Below are 26,280 nucleotides of genomic sequence, written 5' to 3'. Positions count from 1 at the left end.
CGTTAAGATCAGCTTAGAATGCGTTTTGCTTTTATTTCATTTGACCAAATCTGACTACTTGTGCTTTGACTTATAATCACTTAAAATCTATCTTTTGTAGTCAATAAATTTGTTTGTTTATTCTACCTGAAGCAGTGTTTGGTCTGAAGCATGTCAAAGACTCCCCTTGGGATAACAAGCCTGGTGCATATCAATTTCTTTGTTAAACTGACGAACTCATACAAGCTTGCAGCATCCAGCGGGCATAACTGAAAACTGCAAGACAGAGGTTCCTAGGGTTGTGTCTGGGACCAGAGATATTGGCTAGTGTTATTTGGTTGCACAATCCAAGAAGCAGCTGGCCAAAAGTGCTCACTCACATTCTTGGAGCAGCTTACATGCTAGAAGCTGTGTGTGAACAACCCGGGAGTGGGGGTTCTCACAGTGAAGCAGAGTAAGGCTGGCTCCCAGAGTCGAGGATTGGAGTGATCTAGCAGATCACTGGTCCAGATCACACCAGGGGAACATCACAATGTTGTCACAAGATAATTGTCTCTTGATGCTACCAAGGTGAATCTGAAACACTATTTTTTGATTATATAATATTTTTAATCGTGACTAATTTTGTCTTCCCAAATGACTGATATCTATTTGATCTTTAAAAATATTGATTCACTGGAGTGACATTAAGTTGAGAGAACCTTTCCCCTAAATGACAGGTTTCAGAGTAGCAGCCGTGTTAGTCTGTATTTGTAAAAAGAAAAGGAGTACTTGTGGCACCTTAGAGACTAACCAATTTATTTGAGCATAAGCTTTCGTGAGCTACAGCTCACTTCATCGGAGATGTAGCTCACGAAAGTTTATGCTCAAATAAATTGGTTAGTCTCTAAGGTGCCACAAGTACTCCTTTTCTTTTTTCCCCAAATGAAATTCTAGAAGATTAAAAGCAAAGTTATCCTTTCTGATCTACACACTCAATCAGTAGGAATCACACACCTTTATGAGACCACAGACTATCCGACTAAGGCATCATGCAGCTATGAGGAAAGAATTTTACTCTGCACCACAGCTCACATCACTTCACTAACATTAAAAAACCATGGCTGGCCCGTGACAAGAGACTCAGACTCGCAGGGCTCACTCGGGCTACAGGGCTGTTTCACTGCAGTGTAGACTTCTGGGCTCAGTCTGAGCTCTGGGACCCTCCCACCTCACAGGGTCCTAAAGCTGGGCTCCAGCCCAAGCCCGTAAGTCTACACAGGGTTCTGTAGCCTGGGAGCCTGAATCAGCTGGCATGGGCCAGTCACAGGCATCTAATTGCAATGTAGATATTCCTATATTTATCACCAAGTATACTTCAGTAGGCTCACACTCGAATAAAAAAAAAACAAAAAACACTAAAACCAAAACAATAAGATTTACTGCAGATCACCCACGTGAAAAAATCAAAACAAACTGATCAGACTGACACCCCAAAGTAATTAGCCTCCTTTCTTCTAGTGCTCACTACTGTATTATGCCTGGTGACGTATAGTGGAAGAACACTGGTCAGTAAATTGCGCAGGTGGGTGTCCAGAAGAAAGCTGTTCATATAGTTTTAGAACAGTACGAAAGGAGACATGAGTCAGCAATTTTCTACCAATGTCAGCAGGTTCCAAATGGAGACAGAGTTTAGTCATACAGCCCACAAGTTTCCCCCACTCACTCACCCGTCACTGACCCCAGGCCTAAAGGTGCTAAGCAGGATGGTCCAATGGTTACACAACAACATGAGGCAGGAGATCTGAGCTCTCTTTCCTGCTCTGCTGTGACTTGTTGTATAATCCTGGACAACTCACTTAACTCATTGTGTCTCAGTTTCCCCATATAAAATGGGAATACCACCACCTTCTTACATTTCTTGAGTTCTATGGACCAAAAGTACTAGGTGAATTCTAATTTAGTTCTGAAAAAATTCAAATTCACCATGAAATGTTTTACCTACAAGGAGAAGTCTCTTGAACTGTGCTGCTACTTTTAGTAGTTTCAGAAAGTTACTTAAGAAAATAATTTGTGCCAGCTGTAAGACATATCACCACAATCATAAAGACAGACTAGTGCAGTCTACTATCTCAATTTTGATAAATACATGATGCTAAACTGTACATATGTTCACTTCTCAACTCTTTTTCTACGCCTGCTATAATGTCTGAATTCTTATTTCTATTACACCTTGACATAACCAGACATTTCCTGTGCCCCTTGCTAAGTACAAACAACACCTTGGCAGCACCTTCCAGGGATTGTGCACCCTTTGGCACTCACCTTTGAGCAAGAGACACAAATCAGGTACCAGTACTTTTTGCTTCTCCTTAGTCCTTCTGGTTCTCATGAGAAATCATTTTCCTTGCTTTTGAGAAACAACTACAGGCGATAGCAGCGAAAGAGGTAGTAATGCAAATAAAGCATTATCTATCAGAAAATTCAGATAGAATAAAGCAACTGGTAGCCAATCAAATCTACAGATTGGCTGACAACCTAGTTATATAGGAAAATATTGGAATACGTCCGTTTTTACATTTTTAGATTTGAGAAGTTTCTCTATTTCTGCCATCTTCTCCTTCTCTCCCTTTCTCATGACTTGTCTACACTACAAATTTTAGCCAACACTGTGGCTGTAGTAATGCAAACCATGACTTGCACCACAGCAGCATACACAGGTTTCAAAGCAATGCAAGTCATGGTTTGCACCAATACAGGTATATCAGTGACTATAAAAATAAATTTAAAAAAACCACACACAGAAAACCCAGTGTAGAGAAGGCCTTAGCATAGGAGCACATTTGGCCTTACCTACAGGTGGAGAAATGGTTTGGTTGTTTGTGGGGGTGGGGTGGGTTTTTAAGTTTTCAGTTAAGTTAGCTTTATGTGACGGACAGCTCCCTCAACACCTTTGAAGACAACTTCATCTGTAGCTCACGAAAGCTTATGCTCAAATAAATTTGTTAGTCTCTAAGGTGCCACAAGTACTCCTTTTCTTTTTGTGAATACAGACTCACACGACTGCTACTCTGAAACCTGTCATATCTTTTCAGACTCACAAAACAAAAGAAGTGTTGAGCTGCATCTTCACAGGTATTAAGGGGGTTTTCAAATTGTTTTAACTTGGCATGAGAGGAGCCTCAGGGTACAACACAGCTTTTTTTTTTTTAAAAAAAAATTCTCATCAGCATATAGGCAGTTATAAATCAAACTCAGCACTTAGAAAAAAAATTAGCACTATCCCATCTCTGGCATAACACTCACTACATTCAACATTTCATGAAATTCAAAATACCTAGGTTGGCAAAAGACTGCTCATCAAGAACATAAAGCACTTCAGTGTGACCTTTGTTCCTTGTTGAACAACACTTGATTAGAATACAGTCTATTTAAAGAGCTTTTATTCCCTGGCCTAGACCAAAGCGTTAGGCCCAGTCTACACTGGCAAGTTTCTGCACAGTAAAGCAGCTTTCTGCATTGTAACTCCCGAGGTGTACACACTGCCAAGCCACTTAGTGTGCAGTTGCAGTGCTGTAAAAAAAACCCACCCCGACAAGAGGCGTACACCGGGAGTACAGCGCTGCGGTGCCAGTATAGACACCCTGGTCGATTACAGTGCTGTGATTGTCCTCTGGGAGGTGTCCCACAATGCCGGTTCTCGCCTCTCTGGTAATCAATTTGACCTCTACTGCTCTACCTTCAGGTGACCAGTGGTCATCCCCACCCCATAAATTCCTCTGGAATTCTGAAAGTCCCCTTCCTGTTTGCTCAGTGATGCATGCAGTGGTCTCAGTGCATCTTTCCAGGTGGCCATGTCTGCTCCACGCACCGGGTGATCCCTCACTTGGAGAAATGCCAAGCTGCTGGACCTCATCAGTATTTGGGGAGAGGAGACTGTCCAGTCCCAGCTGTGCTCCAGCCGTAGGAATGATGATACCTATGGACAGGTTTCACGATGCATGACAGAAAGGGGCCATGTCCGGGACACACTGCAATGCAGGGTCAAAGTGAAGGAGCTGTGGTATGCCTACCACAAGGCGGGGGAGGCAAACAGCCGCTCCAGTGCTGCACCCACATGTTGCCGGTTCTACAAAGAGCTGGATGCAATACTCGGTGGCGACCCCACCTCCACTGCGAAGATCACTGTGGATACTTTGGTGGCTCGCATGCCAGTCGAGAGTGGACTGAGCCAGGAGGAGGAAATCTTGGATGAGGATGTGGAGGGGGAGGGGGACCCAGAGGCAGCGGATGACTCAGAGGTCAGAGATGCATGCAGCCAGGAGCTCTTTTCTACCCCGGAGGAGGCTAGCCAGGCACAGCTGTCGGATCTTGGCGAAGTTCAAACAGGAGAGGAGGTCCTTGGCAAGTGGATTTGATTTTGGAAATTGCTGAGGTGAGTTGTTGGGGACAGGAAGGTTACAGAAAGCAGGCTTGTCTCTGTATGAGGCACGTACCACCACATGCCTAGTCTGAGCGGCAGAACAGGCTGTTGATTGACTCTCTCAGCCAGTTAGTGATAGGTATGTGAATGCTGGCTGTGTTTTAAATCACTGAATCAGTGTTCTGTGTGTTGCAAACAATACTGCTTCTGTAAAATGTTGCACTTTGCCTTCACAGATATGACTTTGGGAGCCCAGCCTTCCTCTTTGTTATCGCCAGCTGAATGGCTGCGCAGAATTAGAAAGCAGCCATGAAGAACTAAAGAGGACTTTCTGTGTGATGTCATGATGTACTCCACAGCCGAAAAACAAGAATTGAAGGAGTAGTGGGACAGTGAGAAGGAGGACCGAAGGGAGAACGTGGCGAACCAGAACAAAGCCATGGAGCAGCTCTTAAATGTTATGGAGCACCAAGCAGACATGTCCCAGGTGCTACTAGCACTGCAAATTGAGCAGCTCTGCGCCCGCCCTCCCCTGCAGCTGCTGTCGCAAAACTCTTTCCAATGCGCCCCCTCCAGACGCTGCCAACACACTCTTATCAAAATCCTGGCTCCCGTCTGTACCCGCTGCATTCCACTCTTGCCCCATCACAGTCCAGCCATGTGGACTCCCAGTACCGACTGCTCTCAACTCTAGTCCCGCTGCAGTTTAGCCCTGCTGAAGTACAGTACCCACTGCACTGTACTCCAAAGGACAAGGTTGGATATGATCCCTGCAGCTACACAAATCTTTAACCATCCCGGGACCCCACCTCCTCCTGGGACCCTCCCTTCTCCCATCCTCCACAGTGCTGATTTTCTTTTGTCTCCTCCAGTTGTTTTTTAATAAAAGAATTGTTTTGGTTTGAAAGTAATCTTTATTCCATTAATTGAACGCAACCGAGCCCTGCAAAGCAACAAGCAATTTTCTTAAACCTTCACAGTGCATTTTCTGCACCAACCACAATCACCTCCTAGCATTACAAGCACTGCACTCCCAAGTATAGCAACAAATATTAGTGGCTTTCAGCTTCAAATTGCTGCCTCAAGGCATCCCTGATCCTTATGGCCCCATGCTGCGCCCCTCTAATAGTCCTGGTCTCTGGCTGTTCAAATTCAGCCTCCATGCACTGAGCCTCAGCAATCCAGCCCTGAATAAAGCTTTCAACCTTCCCTTCACAAATATTATGAAGCGTACAGCACGTGGCTACAAGCATAGGAATATTGTCATCGGCAGGTCCTGCCTCCCATATAGGCAGCGCCAGCGGGCCTTTAAACGGCCAAAAGCACACTCAACAGTCATTCTGCACTTGCTCAGCTTGTTGTTGAACCGATCCTTGCTGCTGTCAAGGTTCCCCGTGTATGGATTCATAAGCCATGGTATTAAGGGGTAGGCAGGGTCTCTCAGGATCACAGTGGGCATTTTGACTTCCCGCACAGTGATTTTCCTGGTCCAGGAAGAAAGTCCCTACTTGCAGCTTCCTGAACAGGCCAGTGTTCCGAAAAACGCATGCAACATGCACCTTTCCGGACCAGTCTGCGTTAACGTCCATGAAATGCCCACGGTGATCCACAAGTGCCTGGAGAGCCATAGAGAAATACCTCTTCCAATTAATGTACTCAGTGGCTAGGTGGTTTGGTGCCAGAATTGGAATATGTGTGCCATCTATCGCCCCTCTGCAGTTAGGGAAGCTCATTTGTGCAAAGCCATCCACAATGTGACTCACAAGTCCAACGGTCGATTTTCCCATTCCAAACTGCTTAGCGACCGATCGGTAGCCAGCTTCCGCAATGCAATCGCCACGCATTTCTCCAAAGGCATGGCAACTCTCATTCTCGTGTCATTGCGCTGCAGGGCTGGGGCAAGCTCCTCACACAGTCCCATGATTGTGACTTTCCTCATCCGAAAGTTTTGCAGCCACTGCTCGTCATCCCAGACGTGAATGACGATGTGATCCCACCACTCAGTGCTTGTTTCTCGAGCCCAAAAGTGGCGTTCCACAGTGGTCAACATCTCCGTGAATGCTATAAGCAATCTCGTGTCATAGCTAGTACGCGTGACAAAATGAATGTGGAACTTCTCTTGCCTTTGTAGTTTAAGGAATAACTCCACTACCACTCATGACGTATTGGTCAGAGCGAGCAGCAGACTGGCCAACAGTGCGGGATCCGTTCCTGCAGACTGAAGAGGCAGAGCACGCAGTACACAAACTATTTAAAGATGGCACTAAATGCTGATGGAAGCATGGGGATTGCTGGGATGCGAAGCAATGCATCACGGGGCATTGGGACAGGACCCAGGATGCCTCGCGACCCCCTCCGTCTTCCCACAACTCTTAGCGGCAGAAGAGGAAGAGATGCTCTGTGAGATAGCTGCCCAGAGTGCACCACTCTGAATACTGCTGCAAGTGCCACAAGTGTGAACATGTTATTGCGCAGGCTGCTGACAGTGTGAACACACAACAGCGGTTTCCCTTCAGTGCTCTCTGAGCGGCGCTGTAACTCGTGGTCTGTAACTCTGCCAGTGTAGACATACCCTTAGTATCTCACTGTGTTCACCACACCTCTGAGGATTTGGCCTTCCCTTACTTATCGCTTGTCTACATGGGGAAACTGACTGGTAGAACCAATAGCAGTAAAATCATACCACTATAGCTATGCTGGTATAATTCCCCATGTGGACACACTAGTGGATTCCAAAATAGTGTGTCCATGTGGGGAGGTATAACAGCATAGCTATAGAAGTATAATTATATCTCTACCGTTTTGCTGGTCAATCTCCCTGTGTAGACAAGCCCTCACAGTCCTAGTGAATGTTAATTAGACTTCTAATATCATTGCCTGATGTGTCAAATAGGAAGCCCTATTACATACTTTAAGTTATCATATTTCTCAATACCTATTGATATAAGTATGATGTGTCATGGACTGTGCCCACTCAGAGCAGAAAACTCATCTGAAGTGAACATGCTTAGGAAATCAGTGAGAAAAAAATAAAAAAGCATCAGGCAATAAGGTTCTCAATTCCCATTGTAAGTCAAGTTTTATGAGCCTCATCTGCACCTGCAATTAACTGACAAATACTCTTTTCCCCACATATAAATCTTTTAATTGATCCTAATGCACCTCTCACTTAACAGAAGAAAACCCACCCAGCCTCAGTGGCCTCGTCTACACAACAATTACAACATGGCTATAACCTACCTGTCTTACAATACCAAATATGTTTGGTTTGGCATGTGTAGAAGACCAGATCAACTCATACTACAGACATTTCAGCATGTTCACTTAGTATGGTTATATGATTACTTGGTCTTGTCAAATCAAAGTCTATGCTGCACATTTAGAATACAAACCAAGTTATAACTGAATTTCCCAGCATGGTTTTTACTGTAGGGTACACAAAGCTCACTTCAAGATTTTGCCACTCTTGAAAACCCAAGAAAGTACATTTGATTTATTTTAACAGTTCTCTCATCTCTCTTTTGTATGAATTAAAGAATGGGAGTAGAAACTAGAAAGTTCAGACTAACTGCTTCTATTTATTTATAGTGAGAAACCACTTTTAACATTCTGCAGTGTTTTTCCAGCAAGTTAATACTTATCAGCATATCCCTTTCTGGCTTTTTATTTTGTGCACACTTGACAGTCAATCTTATACTTTGCAGGTGGGAATGAATTATTTTTACTGAAGTATTATCCAAAGGCTAGCCCAAAAGAGACATTTAGAAATGTGTGTTTCTGGGACAGTTTGAAAAGTTAACTCCTTTATTTTCAGGGACACCACAGAATCTATGAAAAAGATTGTCAACAGCAAATACAGAGTGCATTCAGTCACAAAAGTTAAAGTTCAGGACTGTTAATAATATGGATATACAGTATAACACAACCTGGACCTTCCCCAAAATATTTTTAATATATAACCCATAGTTCAGGGTGCCTAACATTAGACTGTAAAAACACAGTTACAGCAACTGACCACAGCCAGTGCCAAAAAACGTATCTTCTCTCACAGGTCATATGGCTGCACTAACAGTGTAGTTTGCCTCCAGTGACCTACACGTTTATCTAAAACAATTTTAATGGAGTTTACTAAATGTTGACCCCTTTCTTCTATGCACTATCAGAAACAAACCATACTCTTTCCAAGATAAACAAAAGCAGCTACAATATATGTACATCACTTCAACATCAAAATACTTTAGTGTCCGATACTATTAAAACTACCATTACACTTTTTAAAAAAAAAAAAATATCAAGGCCTTTTACATGAAATATCATGTTTGACACAACTTCTTAAAGAAAATGAGAACTACCTTGGCTCTTTGTTAGATATGAATGTAAATGGAATGAAATAAAGTGCAGCAACAAAACCTTGCTATAAAGACCTCATTAACTGTCCAGGTGAGAACTAATTGAATCATTAGACAATGTTTATATGCTGGAATGACAAAATCATTATCAGAATAATCAAAGAGCCAAAAAGTGTCCAAAATACAAGCTTTCCCTAAATGGTGGGTGTGTACTGATAAGATATCTGAGAAACACTCAACTAAGATATAGACTTCTGCCATCCAGAGTAAGCAAAACACACAGCTGAAACTGACTAAAGAGGTATGAAAGAATTATCTTCTTGAATTCTCCTTATAACTATCTTTTTTAGAACTTTAATGTTTCAAGAAGCTTAAAGGTATGGCTTCTGCAAAAGCTCAAGTACTATACCATGAGAAATTAATTTTCTTTGGTTCCTTAATATTACAAATTTTACTAAAATAGATTTCCATCAAAGCACAGCTTCCTGGATAACCTGTGTAGAGAGGAATGAGGGGTGAATGGTTTGAGCAGTAGTCTAAGGTATATTTAGCAGACCTTCAGAGCTGGCAAACTATAATTCAAAAAGATAACTAGATCTTGAATTCTTCTCTCAAAACCAAACTGTTCTGGGCAATATCTTCAGGCCAATATAGCCAGCTTCCATAAAACCCTGCACTTACAATCAAGTTTAGCACTATGGATTGATCATTCTGTAGTTGTTAGTAACCATTATAACCTGCCTCTTTAAAAAAAAGGGGGGGGGGACTATAGTATGTTATCACCCATAAAAGTAAAATAGAGGACATACAATCATTTAGTAATCAGTGTGAAATATGTTACTGTGCTGTCTCAGAGTGCCAACTCTTTCAGGATATACATTATTTCATGACTCCTGTGAATAGCAAATATAATTTTCACAGAATTTTGGGGAAACTATTTGCAACAGTAAGATAACAAAACTTTTAATTGGAGGTATGTCACTTGGTTTTGCCTTTGAAACATATCTCTTTGGCTCAAAAGATTAAGTATAATATCTTATTTTTGTCCAATTAAAAAAAAAGAAAGTGACTTTGGTACACTTTTCCTCCAAGACCACAGTATGTATGTATATGTGTGTGTGTGTATGTATACATGTACACACACACACACATCCAGAATAAATATTTGTGTAACCTGGACACCACTACAGATGGAAGCTCTACCATTGTTTCTTTTCCTAGCTTGGAACCTTCCTTGAAATTCTTCCTGTAACCTTTAACTCAATTCTAAACCAACACTAAACTTTTCCAACAATTCCTTTATTAATTTAGAACAAAAACTGTTGAGCAGTTTTAGTGGTATAGTAGCATAAAGTAACTGTTAAAACTCTCTAGAATTTTAATAATAATGCTGTTTGCATGAAAGAGACCAGAAAGGAGCCACAAGACATTCAGACCACATCCTACAATCTTGGTCTACACTAACAGATCTGATCAGAACAGTGGGACTGTAACATCCTTGTGTTCATTTCCAGTCTTTGTAATGAACCTAATGCATATTAAAGGTTTTCTTTGGTTGTTTTGAAACTAACTTATTTTCTGAATGATACAAAAAAGTGAAAAACGTGTAAGGAAAGAAAGCTTTGCATTGGGTGCATAAAGTTTAACACCACAAGAATCTTAACACTTTTTAATCAATGTTTGGTGTAGTGGTCATGTAAAGTTTCCCACACCTCAAGCTTCTTCTTAACTCATTGCAATGAAAGGTTTATATGATGGTTGCACAATGTTTTCAGCCAGGATGCTTCCAACATTTAATGCAGAAAAAGATGGGCTAGCAGTACATGAAGTTTTCATAACAACCCAGTATAAAATTCTATAATGCTCCAGTTGTGGTTGGGTCTTCAATCACTTTCTCATAATATTGATGATATCAGCAGCCTGCATTCTCAATTTGGACTGTGGACATTATTCATTTTAGAGAGATGTTTTTTATTGGACCAACTTCTGTTGGTGAAAGTGACACGCTTTCAAGCTCTTTGCTCAAAAGCTTGTCATTTTCACCAACAGAAGTTGGTCCAATAAAAAAAAAAAATTATCTCACTCATCTCACCTCTCTAATTTCCTGAGACCAGCATAGTTACAACACTGCAAACAACTATGCATTTTGTCTGTCAATTGGTTGTTTGCCCCATCTTCTTTCTAACCCTCTCTGGTCCTTCCACTGCCAGTGGAACATTTCAACACTCTGTGGCCCTCTTGCCTTCCCTCCCTTCCCCTTCTTTTCTACTTCCTTTGTCAAATTCCCCCTACTCTACTCCTATAATAAAAATAAATTATTTGGCACTACCCGGCGGGAAAACGACTGCTATCCTTTTCTATTGTTTGCAAAGCCCACCTGTTGAGTCTTGTTTCAGATAAAACTTAAGGTGTTCAGAGTGGAGACCATGTCTAAATGTATACTTGCAAAGCAAATACCACAAAGGGACCAGGCCCTTCAGGTTCTAATACAATATAAACAACACATTTAAGGTGATAGGTTTTTATCTCCTGGTCTGGGCGCAGCAAATCCTTTTGCACACAGCCCACTGTTCACCCATAAAATAGCAGGTGATTGAGAGGTGAAAGATCTCATGTGACAAATTTGCCAATAGTTCATGCCTGCAATCCTCTTTATAAGGATATCAACAGTTTGGTCGTAACCAGTAGCCACACTGTCCGATGGGCAAAAGGGGAGGGAGAGGGTTCAGAAAGGAGAAGCGAGACTTTTGGTAAAGGAGAGGAGGAAAGAGTCTCCACGGCAAAGCAAGGGTGTAGTTTGGGGACGAGCAGCGGGGGGTTGCTCCCCAACGACAACCCCCTATGCATGCCCCGTTGTCCTGCCTAGAGCTTTCCCCCTCCCCCAAATACAGAAGTCAAACTACGCCTTAGCGGCAACGATTTAAATAAAATACCTGGCGCCAGATGCTTTGGAGACGTGTGGGTATGAGCCCCAAGGAGGAGCCACTCGTGGCAGAGTGGGATAGCGGCGTCTAGAGGGAGCAACTCCAGAGACGGGGAATCCGCCCCTCGGCCCAACCCCACAATCTCCCCCCAGCTCTCACACGTACCCCTGCCCCAGCAAGCTGTCTCTCAGCGCACTGTGCCCCCGGGAAAGCTTCTGCCTCCAAACCGCGGAGCCGCCGCCGCCACCCCGCTCCGCTCCGGCCAGCCCCCCCCACCTTCGCCCCCGTCCAGCCCGGCCTCACCAGCTCTTTCTCGCCGCCTGAGCTCGGGTCGGGTTGGGCTCAGCGACCCGGAACATGAACCCGGCGCCTCCCCCGGCCGCTCCCCGGGGAAGCTGATGCCGCTTCGCAGAGACTCGGGGAGGCGGCCGAAGCCGGGCGAGCGAGAAGGGGTGTCGGGATCGCTCCTTGCCCGCGCCTCACTCCCCCATGATGGGAGCCCGGAAGCGGCTACAGCACCGGCAGGAAGTAGGACCCAACCATCCCGCTGCCGGGGTGGAGCTCGGATGGTACGGCCCATAGCTGAGGGGTCTCGCTCACCACTCTCGCCCCACCCCCCCGCAGCACTACAGCGTGTCCTACCTATCCGCCCCCTCCCCCGGGCCGTCGGGGCCTGTATGGAGGAATTACCCCCCCCTCGGCCAGGTGGTACGGTCTGGTTGCCATGGTGACGGCCTGTACACCATCAGGGCAGGGGGAACATGGCCACTTTGGCCAGGCTGCAAGGGAGGCTGCCAGGCCAGAGGGAGGAATATTTCCATAGGAACAGGTAACGGGCCCCGCTGCCCCCGCCCCCATGGGCCTGCATTGGCCTTCTGGGGAGGAGCACTGGTAAGGGTCAGGCCAGCGCACTGGGATGGGACACTGGTTCTCCAAATGATGGTGGCACCTTGCGAGGTCACCCCCATGGAAAGTCCCCTGGTCACCACATCGCACCAGCGCAGTGTTGCATTGTCATTGGGACGTTGCCATGTCCAGTTAGCACTCTCAGATCACTGTCAGTGCTTAATATTTATATTCCCCAGGCCCCCTTAAGCCCCAATTAGAATCAGGACCCCCTGGTGCTAGGCACAGAATACAAGGTGATCTGTGTCCCAAAGAGCGTATAGTTATCATGCCATGTGGAAATGTTGCCATGTCGTATCAAGTATATTACCGCACTGCACCAAAGCAACATCATATCAAAATGTCGCTAGATTGAATAAAAATCCCATTGCGGTACAGCAAAATACCATTCTTCTGGGGGAACACTTTTTTGTGACTAAATGATTCATAACCTCAGAAAGTGATTCTCAGGGCCATCCTAGGAAACCAAGGCAATTGTAATTCTGCTTATTAAGGAGAGTGTTGTTATACCACAAAAATGGAGTCCCAAATCCTTCACTAAAATAATGTATGTAACTAACAGTTCTAAATTAGCATCCACTTTTGGAGTTTCCTGAGCATTTTATACAACACACTATTTAAATGGGAAGATCCTTAGAGATGAGAATAATGTTTCATCCAGAACTAAACAAAATAATTGGTGCTTAAATAGTTATCTATTTTATCAAGGGATTTCGTAGATTTTTAAGGCTCAAAGGGGCCGCTATGACAATCTATTCTGACTTCCAGTATAACAAGGGCTATAAAACCTCACCCAGTGATTTCAGCCTCAAGCCCGTAACTTCTATTTGAGCTATCGCTATTTTTTAGAAAGAGATTCAGTCTTGTGATGGAGAATCCATTATGTTTCTAGATAAATTGGTGCAATGGTTAATAAACGTCACTGTTTAAAAATGTGCTTTATTTCTAGTCTGAATTTGTCTAGCTCCAGCTTCCAGCCATTGGATCCTATTATGTCTTTTTCTGCTAAATTAAAAAGCTGTCTACTATCTGTACTCTCTTCCCTGTGTAGGTGCTTGTACACTGTGATCTAATTACCGCTAAATGTTTCCTTGGATAAACTAAATAGAGTGAGCTGCTTAAATCTCTCAATATAAGGCCTATTTTCCAAATCGCAAATAATTCTTGTAAATCTTTTCTGAAACTTTCCAATTTGTCAGTTTTTTTTCTTTTTTTTGAAGTGTGGATACCAGAACTCGACACAGTATTTCACTCATAGTCTCCCTAATGCCATATACAGAGATAACACCACCTCCCTACTCCTGATAAAGAGAGATATGGAAAGTGTGCTAAAGGACAGTGTGTCAGTGGCAAAGCGTGGAATAGAGTCCAGAAGGCCTGACTTGCAGTTCAAGCTGTAACCTCTGGACATACTGCTTGTAAACCTAAGTAGACAATTTACGTGCTTCTTACAGCTATAGCCAATTAAAAATGCAAAAAGTCACCCAGATTTGTGTTTTTGACACATATATTTAAAATATAAAAGGGACACAGAATTAATTATGTCCATCTCTTTGAGATTTTTAATAGGTGACAATATCAGACTTTGCAGTGTTTGCTAAATATATTGATATGCTAATTACCTTGATCAGCTGCTTCAAGACCTTTGTGTGACACTCCTATTTTCTCTCTGAATTTCACAGTTGAATCACTTTGCAGTTTCAGATTATGAGTCAGTAATAATTATATTGACTAGAGCCATAATATTGTGTGTTGAAATCAGTTTTGTGTGAAGTTATTCTGAATGTAGTCTGTTTTCAAAATACGTTGTATTTGAATATGCAAAATACTATAGGTAATCAAAGTGCATTAAATAACATTTATTTTGTGTCTGCCTTGGTTTCATGTTATTGAAAGTTACTTGGAAGCATAAGTCACAGTAAATGTTTGTGAATGGAGTAAAGATAACCCTTGACATTCAAACTGAATGTGCAGTTTAAAAGGTGAAAACCAAACCCTAGCTCCAATTGTTATCTTTCGAATGTTGGCAAGGGCTCTTCACTACCAAAAGATAAACATTACAAGAGAAAATAGAACAAAAGATACAGTAACTTTCAAACAACATACAGAGCCATCAAACCAGATCTAGTACAGTGATGACAAGAAAGAGTGTAAGAGTAATATCTGTCTGATATGGAGAAGTAAACAAGAAATTACCAACTAGTACAATAAATTACATACCAACAGAATAGATCACATTCAAAAAGCAAACTTTAAATAATGAGATTCTTCTAACCCAACTAAGTGTACTGAGGGCAGCTTGGAGAAGCAATAAGAAAATAATTTTAAAAGGTGATAGTAAATAATAAAAATGTGATTGTAATGCTTCAATAAAGATTAAAGTATAATTTCAAATAGTTTAGTTCAGCAATTTAATAATTGTTAATTGATACTTTATTATGAAAAGATATAATTAAACAGAAACTAGAAATGATTCTGAAGCTGGTTTCTGCCCCATAGGATTGAAACTGCTCTTAACAATGTTACTAAGGGTGTTTTGCTGGCCACGTAGCAAGTCTTCTTCCCCATTCTTATTGTTCTTGATCTGTCTTTTGCCTTTGTCACAGTTATGGCTCTTCTAATAGACAGTCTCTCCCTTGCATCTCTCTCTGGCACTATTTGTCTGAATGCTCCTTAAGAATCTCTGTTAGGGTCTTTGCACTTGGCCCTCCTCTCTTCTTTACATCTACCTTATACTCATTTATCATACAGCTTCTACCATTAACAACTCTCAGACCTACCTGTATCCTTCGATTTCTCTGCCTATTCTCATCTCATATCTTCAGCTGCCTCACTAACATCTCTTCCTGGATGACCTGTTCCACCAGAAATTGAAAACTGAATCCTTATCTTTCCTCCCCAAACCTCCCTTGTCCTCCCTTTCTCATTACCATTGGCAATTCCATTAGCTTCTGCATTCCCCGGGCTTGCAACATCATCATACTTGTGTGCTCTTTTCTTCCTTTCCCCCTCCCACTGAACACATTGATGCTATCTCTGAATCCTACCATTTTGCCCTCTACAAAGTCTCCAAAACTCATCCATGACCATGCTTCTCCATTCCTTTTGTGAAAACTCTAGTATTGGTGGTGAACTAATAATATCATCTTCATCTCACTGAACATTTCCCATGAAATAGCTGTTAAGCAATATATGCTGAATATTTGAAAAGGTAGGGCTGTGATGTAGGAAATGACAAAAGATTTGACAAATGAGTTGCTCACTTGGTGTCTAATTCTACCTCTTCTTCCAGAATCACCTATCTTGAAAATGTTTCAGCCAGAACTGGATTTTCAATTGTTATTGTAGATACTTTTAATTAAGATGACAATGAGCTCCCAGCCTTTTTTTCACTGTATGTGGCTTCAGTACAGCTTTGGTAATACATTTAGAGCCTGATGTAACCTTATTGTAGTCAATGGGTCTTTCTATTGATTTTAGTGGGCTATGGATCAGGCCCTTACTTTTACATAATTAATTCATTTAGTACTCATTGTGATAATACTGATCATAGTGAATTTATCTGATATTCATGTCCATGTCATATTTTATGCAGTGCTATAGGATTTCTATTGTAATTCAGCACTAATTAATACACCATTAAAATAAAGTGTTATCCACATTTTTCATTTAAAGCATAAGAAGTCTAGAAGTTCATAACATATTGGCATCAGTGTTCAATATCACATGTATCTGGGAACTGTTTCTCAGGCATTAGAAAAAAATCACATAAAATTAATGTGTCAGCACACAAGTTGCAATTCCTCTAACACTGCAGTATCCTACCTAAAAATTTCTTTTAAATGTTTCCTTTTTAAAAAAAAATATCAGGATCCATCTGGAACCCATCAACTGGGATGTTTTACATTTTTTTACATAAAATTTTTTTAGCCTTCTTTCTTCATCCCTCATGACTTCTGGTCGTCTATGTTACTTTATGTTCCCCTCCCAAGAATGTTAACAAAGATGCATAATCAGAATGCAAAATAACTTCATTTTTTCCTGTGAATTTAGATTTAGATTTTTTTATATTGTTTATAATAAAATCCTTAAAATAGAGCAGAGCCATTGCACTGTTCTCCTTGCAGGATTGGGGCTTTAATTATCTCTAAACTATCTAATCATCATGGGATATTTTGTTTTGCATCATTCCTAAGAATGGTAATATGTTAAAGTGGGGAGGTGGGGGGAGAGGAAAGGTTTTAAAAGAACACAAATTGTCCCATTAAGAAAAAAATGTAGATGAAAAAATCTCTCTGATTCATTGTTTTGATTTTAAAGTAAACTACTGAGAATGGTAATCACAAAAAGATTATTTTGAAAAAATGTTTTCAGAGCTGTAGATGAATACAGAAAAGCAGAGCACAATGCTGCTGTACGAATCCAGAGCTGGTTTCGAGGATGCAGAGTCCGAGCATACATCAGGTACTGTGATTTTTTTTCTATTTTAACCCCTATCTTCAGTCACTCATAACTTTCCAAAACTCTCACATATTATACTTAGCTTGCTCTCTCTCTCTTTCTCTCTCTCTCTGAAAGTGAATGTTTCTGTAAAATGTGAACAAAAATGATTATTCTGATTATTCTGAGTAGCATAGTAATATATATATATTACCATTGCAAAAAATCCTTGTGATTTTTTTTTAAATTATACAGCTAAAATTGCTGAGGTCCAAAAGTTGATGAATGATATGGAAATAGCGTTTTTTTAGAACACTCTTCCAGTATTCTAGGGATAGCTGAGTTTGACTTGAAAAAGGTGGCATGTTGTGCATCAAGAGTGCCTATTGTACAAACTTTTCTTCCTCAGATTTTGTGGATGATGTGAAAAGAATTGCATGATGTGGCCTACTTGATAAAGCACTAGTAGAAGACCAGGGTTCTATTGCTGACTCTGGCATGCTAGGTATTATTATTATTATTTGAGAAATAGCATGTGATCATGTAATTAAAAATGGAGGCCCTAGTTCTCCAAAGTGTTACATACTTGGGAACAATGGGACTACTCACATGTTTAAAGTAGTCATTGTCTGACAATACCAAAAGAAGGACAGGAGACACTTGATATGGTTGTAATCAGGATGCAACTTTATTACTAGATGTCTGGGACTACCCGCCAGATAAAAGTGCAGGTAGCTCCATGATCATGCAGTATCTACCCAGAAGCATCCGCCAGTCCCCCTCTTTTCTATCCAGGTCCCCCAGCCAACCCATTGCTGGGACCTTAGCATCCTGCCCCCCCTCGGTTAAGGTAGGCTATAAGAAAGGGGGGGCAAGAGTCAGTCATAGGAGTGCCATGCCAGTATTGCCTGCTGTATCAGTCATAGGAGTCCCAACGCGCCCTCCCCCTTTCCACTCCTTTCACAAACCACCTCCTTTTTAATTCCTTTGCCAAGCCATTTATCTGGTCACTGTATCCCTTTCTAATGGAATATCTACACTGGACATCTGCCCCACACTTACATAATGAGTTGCAACATCAAAACCTAACTCCCTTCCCGACTCACCATAACAAAGCCCTCCCTGAACCTGCTGCGAGGAAGGTGCAAAAAAACTCCATTCCACCTAGGCCAATCTGGTGGTGAGGAAAAAATTCCTTCGCAACCCCCCCTACAAAGGAGCGACTAGGATGATGCTCACTGCAGGATCTGATCATACCTGGTAGTTTGTCACCTCAAGCTGAGGAAGGGTAGGTGCTGCTTTGCCTGGTGTGGGGAAAAGGGGCTTCTCTTGCCAGACTCACCTCTTTTCCATTCCCCAACCCTTTCAGTCCCTGGGGATGAGTCAGCATCGCCATACTGACCCATTCCCCCTTTTGAAGAAGCTTCTAAGTCCCTCTCCCAACCCCCCATTAGAAACGCACTATTTCCCCTCCCCTGGCAAGCTGGACAATGCTCCCACTTAAGGTGCAGTGCAGTCATATGCATAAATCTTTGCATAATCTGTCTCATAATGTATTAGGAAGCAAAGCAAAGTTGTTATGCTAGCACCTAAGCTGGCTGGGAATTTTTTTTTTCCCTTGGAGAAATATCAACAAAGCCAAAACTTGTTTCCTTATTATCCAATTTTTTAACAACCCCCAAATTGAAAATTTTAGTAATTTTTCAGTTTTCTACATTTTCCCATTTGACCAAAAAAAGTTCTGAACCATTCAGAAGTATTAACTGTATTCTCCATGAATTTTTTAACCAGTCACACAAACACCCATTCTTAAGTCTATTTTATAATGCTTAATAATGAATAACTTTTATAAGATTAAATTTAAGTAAGTTTGCTGTAACCTACTTTTTGGAATACGTATAGATAACATACAGCATTGCCTAAAATCTTGGAAAAATCTTTCCAATGTAACTTATAAATATATTATTCTTTCAATGTAATCATTTGTAATCAAAATATTTTGTTTTAGGTATTTGAACAAAATGATGATTATTATCCAGAAATGGTGGAGAGGCTATCAAGGAAGAAAACACTTCAGAAAAATGGTGGAGGTAACAAATGGGTTTTACAATTATTTTAGATATTTTATCTCTCAAATGCACAGCTGTTCGTTAACTTGCCCCTGGTTCAAGTACAAAAGTTGAGAGTTTAGGCCTCGATCCTGCATACAGTTATGCATATTCTTAACTTAACTACCATGAGTAGCTCCACTGATTTCAATAGGACTATTCATGGTAGTAAAGTTGAGCACATGCATACCTGTTTGCAGGATTGGAGACTTAGGCTTCAGTCCAGCAATGAGCTCTGCACTTGCAAAAGCCTACCTGTGTTGAGCTAATTGCAGGAAAGAGGCTTTAGGTTGGAAGTACTGTTTTCCTGGCAGTACTCTTAATTCTGAAAAAAACAGAGTATAAGTTCATATCTCTAGACATTGCTATTCTGTGTTTTAGTGGTTTAAATTTCTTACTTAATGAACATTGAAATATTTGAAGTTTTGCCTTGAGGCACACAGCAGATCACAGCCAATCTAATTCCCTTGATGGACTTAAAGATAGAAATGTATCATAGCACACTATCTTAAACCTCTGTTCAGAGGTTTAGAAAATTAAGAAAAAGACAATTTGCTCTTAACATACAATGGTAAGATTTTTAATCAGTAGTTTGCGTTACTAATTTATCAATTTATGTTAACAGTTTCTTTTCCAATACTTTGTAATTTGTTCTTCATTTATTCTTGACTAATTTTATTGAAGCCAAATTGTTGTTTTTCAGTATAGAGATAAAAATACACAGAAAGAAAAAAATGTAGAGTACTAAATAATAATAGTTTAGATACTGTTGACTTGTTCCCCACTGGTTGACCAGCTAGTTAATCAGACTGAGTCATCTTTTTGGGCCATGTTTTTCAAGGAACTTCTTATCTTACTGCAGTTTGTTTGTGCAGAGTGGATAACTACATGCTTAAATTGAGTTCTCCTCTGAAAAGTGACTATGTGTGCTTAGTGAGACTTAAGTGGTATATAGTCACCCCCTGGTGAATGTTCTAAACAAATTCTAAAAAAAAAATGATTGGACGTAGCTCAAAAACATATACTGTAAAATTCTGAAGATAGCAGTTTAATCTTGACATTCAAGATTCAGAATCAAGGAACATCAGTCTCTGTTTCTGGCACCTGACCACAGACTTATTTGGAGGGCTTTTGTGGGACACAGGTGGCACATAGGCCTTATGTTGGCCCTCTGCACTTGGGTCAATGTCACTTTTTGTTCAGATCGACAGATCTACATAGGCAGATGTCTCTGGACATTCACATATTCAAATGCCAATCTTTTGGTAGATCATAATCAGTTTGTGGTTAAAATAGTAATGGCATCATCTGATGTTGAGTCATTTATTTATTTTTTTATATGTGGGAGGTGCGTTGAGAGCGGTGATACAGACTGACAAAGTTTCTGACGTAGAGCTCTCAAATGGGACACAAAGGGAACAACACATCATCATTTTCCTGGGTGGGGACATGGAGGAAGAATTGCAAGACTATTCTTCACCTAGTGGTTCCCTGCACTATTGCCTTGCCTTTTGAGGCTGTTTGACCTCAGCTCTTAGTGGTCTGATTCTCTTTCTATTGTTTCTCTTCAAATAATTGCCCTGACAATTCAGTTTTGTGACAAGATTGAGTCTCTTTCGAATTAACACAAATTCCCTGCAGTCTGTCAGTAACAAACATTAGAAAAAATAAACCAGCTCTCTACCCTTTAAATTAATTATGTAGCATCTGCAAAAGTTCTTAACAAATGAAAAGTGTTTTTAATTGTGGTTACTGTAACACATAATTTTGCGCAGGGCACATAATTTTATAAGTCTCCCAGTCTATGTACAGAACTGGGCAGAAACAGCAACAATGATGGGAGAGAAAAACTAGAAATGGGGGCAAGCAGGTATCTTGAAGCTGAGGTCAAGAAATTAGAAAATGGTAGGGAGCAGCAAAGGACATCAGTCTGAAGGATGGATTTAAAAGACAATTTTTCCCATGCACAAGATGAAATTGCTTCAAATGGAGATTTTTCAAATTACATGGGCTCTAAGGAATCATAGAATCATAGAATATCAGGGTTGGAAGGGACCCCAGAAGGTCATCTAGTCCAACCCCCTGCTCAAAGCAGGACCAATTCCCAGTTAAATCATCCCAGCCAGGGCTTTGTCAAGCCTGACCTTAAAAACCTCTAAGGAAGGAGATTCTACCACCTCCCTAGGTAACGCATTCCAGTGTTTCACCACCCTCTTAGTGAAAAAGTTTTTCCTAATATCCAATCTAAACCTCCCCCACTGCAACTTGAGACCATTACTCCTCGTTCTGTCATCTGCTACCATTGAGAACAGTCTAGAGCCATCCTCTTTGGAACCCCCTTTCAGGTAGTTGAAAGCAGCTATCAAATCCCCCCTCATTCTTCTCTTCTGCAGGCTAAACAATCCCAGCTCCCTCAGCCTCTCCTCATAACTCATGTGTTCCAGTCCCCTAATCATTTTTGTTGCCCTTCGCTGGACTCTCTCCAATTTATCCACATCCTTCTTGAAGTGTGGGGCCCAAAACTGGACACAGTACTCCAGATGAGGCCTCACCAATGTTGAATAGAGGGGAACGATCACGTCCCTCGATCTGCTCGCTATGCCCCTACTTATACATCCCAAAATGCCATTGGCCTTCCTGGCAACAAGGGCACACAGCTGACTCATATCCAGCTTCTCGTCCACTGTCACCCCTAGGTCCTTTTCCGCAGAACTGCTGCCTAGCCATTCGGTCCCTAGTCTGTAGCTGTGCATTGGGTTCTTCCGTCCTAAGTGCAGGACCCTGCACTTATCCTTATTGAACCTCATCAGATTTCTTTTGGCCCAATCCTCCAATTTGTCTAGGTCTTTCTGTATCCTATCCCTGCCCTCCAGTGTATCTACCACTCCTCCCAGTTTAGTATCATCCGCAGGACTCAAGTTTCCCCTGAAGTTCTGGAAGGTGATAGAGGACAAATAAAGGCAAAACAGCCTGTATATTTAAAACACAGGATAATAGGATTTACCATTCTAGATCAGATCATCCATCCATCTTGTTTCTGGTAGTAGCCAATGCCAGATGATTCAAAGAGAAACAAAAACACCCCATTAGGCTTCTCAGTTGTACAGTGGTAAGTGGAACTTCACCCCCCTCAATATCTTATGTTGTACTTACCCGCAATTTGGCTGAGGAGGACTGGATTTGACAACTTCTGTAGTCTGTCAGTACAACTTCTGAGTTAGCCATGTGAGTTTCTTCAGAATGATGTCAAGTGCATCTTTCTCCCTATTAATCAATAGGCTCCTTAACTCACTGCTCCCACATATTTATGCCCTTGGATTTAGAGAATGAACTTGAGTCTTGTGCCTAAATTTTCTGTGCACTAGCATATTGTGCTACCTTTATTAAACCACTGGGCTGGCTCAACTTGGAATATTTTAAACAATGAAATGGTCTAGCAATTTAGGACAAATTTAAGTGAAAATAGTAGTAAATTTTGTGTTAAACTCTTCTTAATTATTTTAATGACTCTACTGATAATTAAACAGGATGTGGTGGACATGATAATTGTTAAATAAAAAAATAATTGGTCTCTAAAATTTGTCTGCTAATAATGACTAGATTGGTATCAGTTGCCAGCAAACAAGGTAAAGCATATGCACAAAATACCCATGATTACTTGATAATAAATCTTTTAATTATTATATTCAAAATTGTGAAATGAAAGTAGCACTGATGCGGAAAATAGCAAAGGCTCAGGCTCATCAGATCTGCTCTCCATATGTGCATCACTACTAGTATTTTCAGTTTTTAGTATTCCAGTGCACCTCCCTCATAGTGCCCAAATCCAGTAAATAAAGTTAACTGAGCTTATAACTTTATGGAGTCATCCTGCAAATTAGTTATGTATCTTACTATTTTTTAAAGATAGGTATAATAGAAAAATATATGTTTTTCTGACTATTTTTGTCAAGTTAAAGTTCTAATTAACCTTTTGTGTTCATTCTGGTTACCCTTATGATGCAAGCTGGACTGAATGGACAATTTCTTCCACAGTCTGGGGCCTTGTCCTGCAGGAAAGGAATTGGGTTTTGTTTTTTTAAATAGTAGCTCAGATTTTTTTCTATGAAACACAGCCCACAGGGCAAGAAATCCCTGTAAAATAAAAGGAATTCTAAGGCTTCAGGACTATGTACCTAAAGAGAGTATAAATTATGAACATATTTGTTACCAACTTTGAAGAGATCGACATTAAAAACATTTTTAATACTTTGTATACATCACAGTTCAACTCTGTCTCAAGGCCACATTCAGCAACTGTTACTCATGTTGAGTAGTCCCTATCAATGTGACTTCTTGGGTAAATTCTATTGATTAGTGCAGAAGGGTGTCACAAGGCCTTTGTGCCACTTAGGCTACGTGTTAGGCCCTGTTTCAATTCCCATTGAAGTGATGATTCTCCCTGAATGTAGTTGCACGGTAGACCCGTTTATGTGAGGGAAATGAACCAATCAGTAACATATAATTTTCCTAGTGGAGATGAAAAACCTGGAAGTATTTCAGAACAAAGAAGAAAGGAGAATGTTGATAATGATAGATAACTGTGCTGTCATTTACTTACAGAGGAATTAAAAAATAATTTCTAGAAGTGCTATGTTTTGGAAGTAAACTCCCAGGAGTCCCTACATACTATCATCAGGGATATGCATAACGATTTATAAGTGACTGGTCCATTTTTTAATAAAATGGCAGGACAAAGGCCACAATACAGGAAAGTGTCCCCATTCAGGAAAGCACATAGGCACATACGTAAAGTTAAGCAAGTGTTTTGGTGCTTTCGTGAATAGGAATAGACTTAAGCAGATACTTAAATGTTTTCCTGAATTGCAGTTAGAATGAGGAGGGCTACACCATTGCCAAACAAGCTGACATTAAATGCACTTGGTAGAATTCTTTCTGTTTTTTTCCTCTGAAATAGAAAGTCGATTGATTAAAAGGGTCCATACAGACTTTGAGCTGGTAATCAGTGAACAGTTGAACCAGGAAAACAGATTCTTCCCTCCCCCAACCCAGAAGCAATATTGGATCATCTTCCCAGGTGAACCATGATCACCACTACGGCATTTGACCCGTGGTAGCATACACAACTTGCTGAGTCCTGTGTGATGGCTGTGGCTGGCAGGTCTGTGCAAGTGGTGCACCATCAGCCACATCTCCACCACACATGCCACCTTCACACCCCTAGTTAATAGGCTTGCAGAGCCTGTCTTTGTAGCATGCAGGAAAATGTGGCCTCCGCTTGCTTAATCCATCTGTATTCAGCAAACCTGTACTATGAAACTGCACACATGGCATTGTGCTATGGCCTCGGGATTTCACCCATATGGAAAGTAAAGAAATTTTCTGTTGAGCATAAAAGAGAGTGATTCAATAGTTGCACAGTCACACATTCTAGACACATATACAAAGTGTTTGGAGGTGGAAAAGGACAGAGGCAGGATTCTTTGTTAGCATTTGTTTCCTTTTAGAAGTTACTTACTCCAAACACGTCTATGTATCTTTTAAATCAGCTTAGAGCAACCAAGAAAATGCGTATTATTTAACGACCAAATCTAGAATAATTAAAACACAATAGCTACATTAATTGCTATAGCAGCCAAGGGAATGCCAACTATCAAACTGCTCTATCTAGAATGACTCAACTCCATATTCCACCATATAGATTTAATTAATATTGTTCACTATATAAGTACCAAACTGCCTAACATCCAGATACACAAATGCCAGAAAAAATTGTCTCACTTTCTTTACCGTTTGCATTTGGGACCCAGAAGCTTGATGAGATGCTTGCATTTTATTACTAGAGGATCAGGTGTTTTTCCTCTAGGATCAAAAACTGTAATCTAACATTTCCTTTCTTCATTTCAGTTCTTACTTCCTTCATTCTCTTTTTCCATAGTCACCTGTACAATGAAAAAAGTTAGAATACTGTTATATCTAGATGAGCCAACTTTTCTCCCTGTCTTATTTATACCCTCCATACTCCTGATCAGTTGGCTCTTAGATGCTGACAAATTACCACTGCTATGAAACAAGCTTGTTACCCTTTCGGCTGGCTCCTACACTCTGTGGAACTTGAGTTGTTAGGCTCCTAAAGTTGTAAAGTCCAAAACTTTGTATGTGTGAGACTTAACAGTTCTTGCAGCATTATTTGTCACCGGGGGGAAGTGCATGATGGTTTAATCAGCTGGGAGAAGGGCTTGTTACTCTTGTCAGAGGAAGAGGTTTGTAGAAGAGGAGGGAGGTAGAGATATTTGTCCCTAGGTAGAAGGTATGGAGGGTTTTGCCTGATGTGGATACTTGGGGCTTTTTTCATTGTGAGAGGATTTGGAGAGAGTCAGGCAGAACACATGTTTTGAGAAGGGAGAATAGGCCCCCTCCATTTCTCTACACTTCAGGTATAGGATTGTGAAGCAAGGGAAGTTGCCTGGGTAATTCTCCATGTGACTGTGCCTTAGCCCCATGCTCTTGTAAGAGCAGGCTATTATAAGGCCCCTTTTTGTGTGAGTTACCTTCCGTAATAGTGTTCTGGCTCAGAAGTCTAAGTGTCCTCAGCATTCAGAAGTGGAATTCCCTCAGCAGATCAGGAGAGGAGCCAAAAAGGTGTTTTAAACTATTCTTGCTCAGTGGCAAAACAGGAGCCCCAAGGTCATTTCCAAACCCTGGCTACTTCCAACAAAAAATTAATTCATAAACTGGCTGTACCAGCAACACCTTTTGCATTCTTTCCAAATTTGGAAAAGATGAGTGATGAAGCAAAATTGAATCCATTTAATCGAACAGCTTCAGAATATTCCTGGGAATGGAATGCATTATTTCATTCCTAGATTTGTGGCCTATAGCTAACACCATTCATGAAAGATTTATGGAGAGAAAAGTTAAGACAGATGCCATTAGCTGTTCTAATTCATAATTTTGGAGTTGAGCTGCTGTTTGAAATACTTGTCCATAGAAAGCAAAACTTTTTCAAATTTAATACATTAGAATTCCTGCAATTTTCTGCATAAAAATTGCATCTTTGCAGTTGTTTCTATTTATATTTAGTCAAGCAGTATACTATTAAAGTAAGTATTTAAAATGCACTTTAATTAAACTGCAGGACTTATGCCTTACTTAATGTAATGAAGAAAGAG

The 26,280-nt window shown here is 41.0% G+C and overlaps 2 protein-coding genes across 3 annotated transcripts in view; one reads left to right on the top strand and one right to left on the bottom strand.

The window, feature by feature from the left end:
- The window catches only part of GPATCH2 (G-patch domain containing 2), a 182,907-nt gene extending 170,755 nt beyond the window's left edge, over positions 1 to 12,152 (bottom strand). The window contains exon 1 of the mRNA XM_084624428.1: positions 11,958 to 12,152. Within this exon, the coding sequence (XP_084480554.1) occupies positions 11,958 to 12,013 (56 nt within the window). The 5' untranslated portion in view covers positions 12,014 to 12,152. The remainder of the gene's footprint in view (positions 1 to 11,957) is intronic.
- A 212-nt stretch (positions 12,153 to 12,364) lies between these two features.
- The window catches only part of SPATA17 (spermatogenesis associated 17), a 146,855-nt gene continuing 132,939 nt past the window's right edge, over positions 12,365 to 26,280 (top strand). For both annotated transcript variants that reach the window (XM_084624449.1, XM_084624448.1), the window contains exons 1-3: positions 12,365 to 12,483; positions 16,935 to 17,024; positions 19,009 to 19,090. In XM_084624449.1, the coding sequence (XP_084480575.1) occupies positions 12,416 to 12,483; positions 16,935 to 17,024; positions 19,009 to 19,090 (240 nt within the window). In that variant the 5' untranslated portion in view covers positions 12,365 to 12,415. The remainder of the gene's footprint in view (positions 12,484 to 16,934; positions 17,025 to 19,008; positions 19,091 to 26,280) is intronic.

The sequence above is a fragment of the Lepidochelys olivacea genome (assembly GCF_965140295.1).
Source record: "Lepidochelys olivacea isolate rLepOli2 genome assembly, chromosome: 3".
Lineage (NCBI taxonomy): Eukaryota > Metazoa > Chordata > Testudines > Cheloniidae > Lepidochelys > Lepidochelys olivacea.
This window is presented reverse-complemented; position numbering and strand designations above follow the sequence as displayed.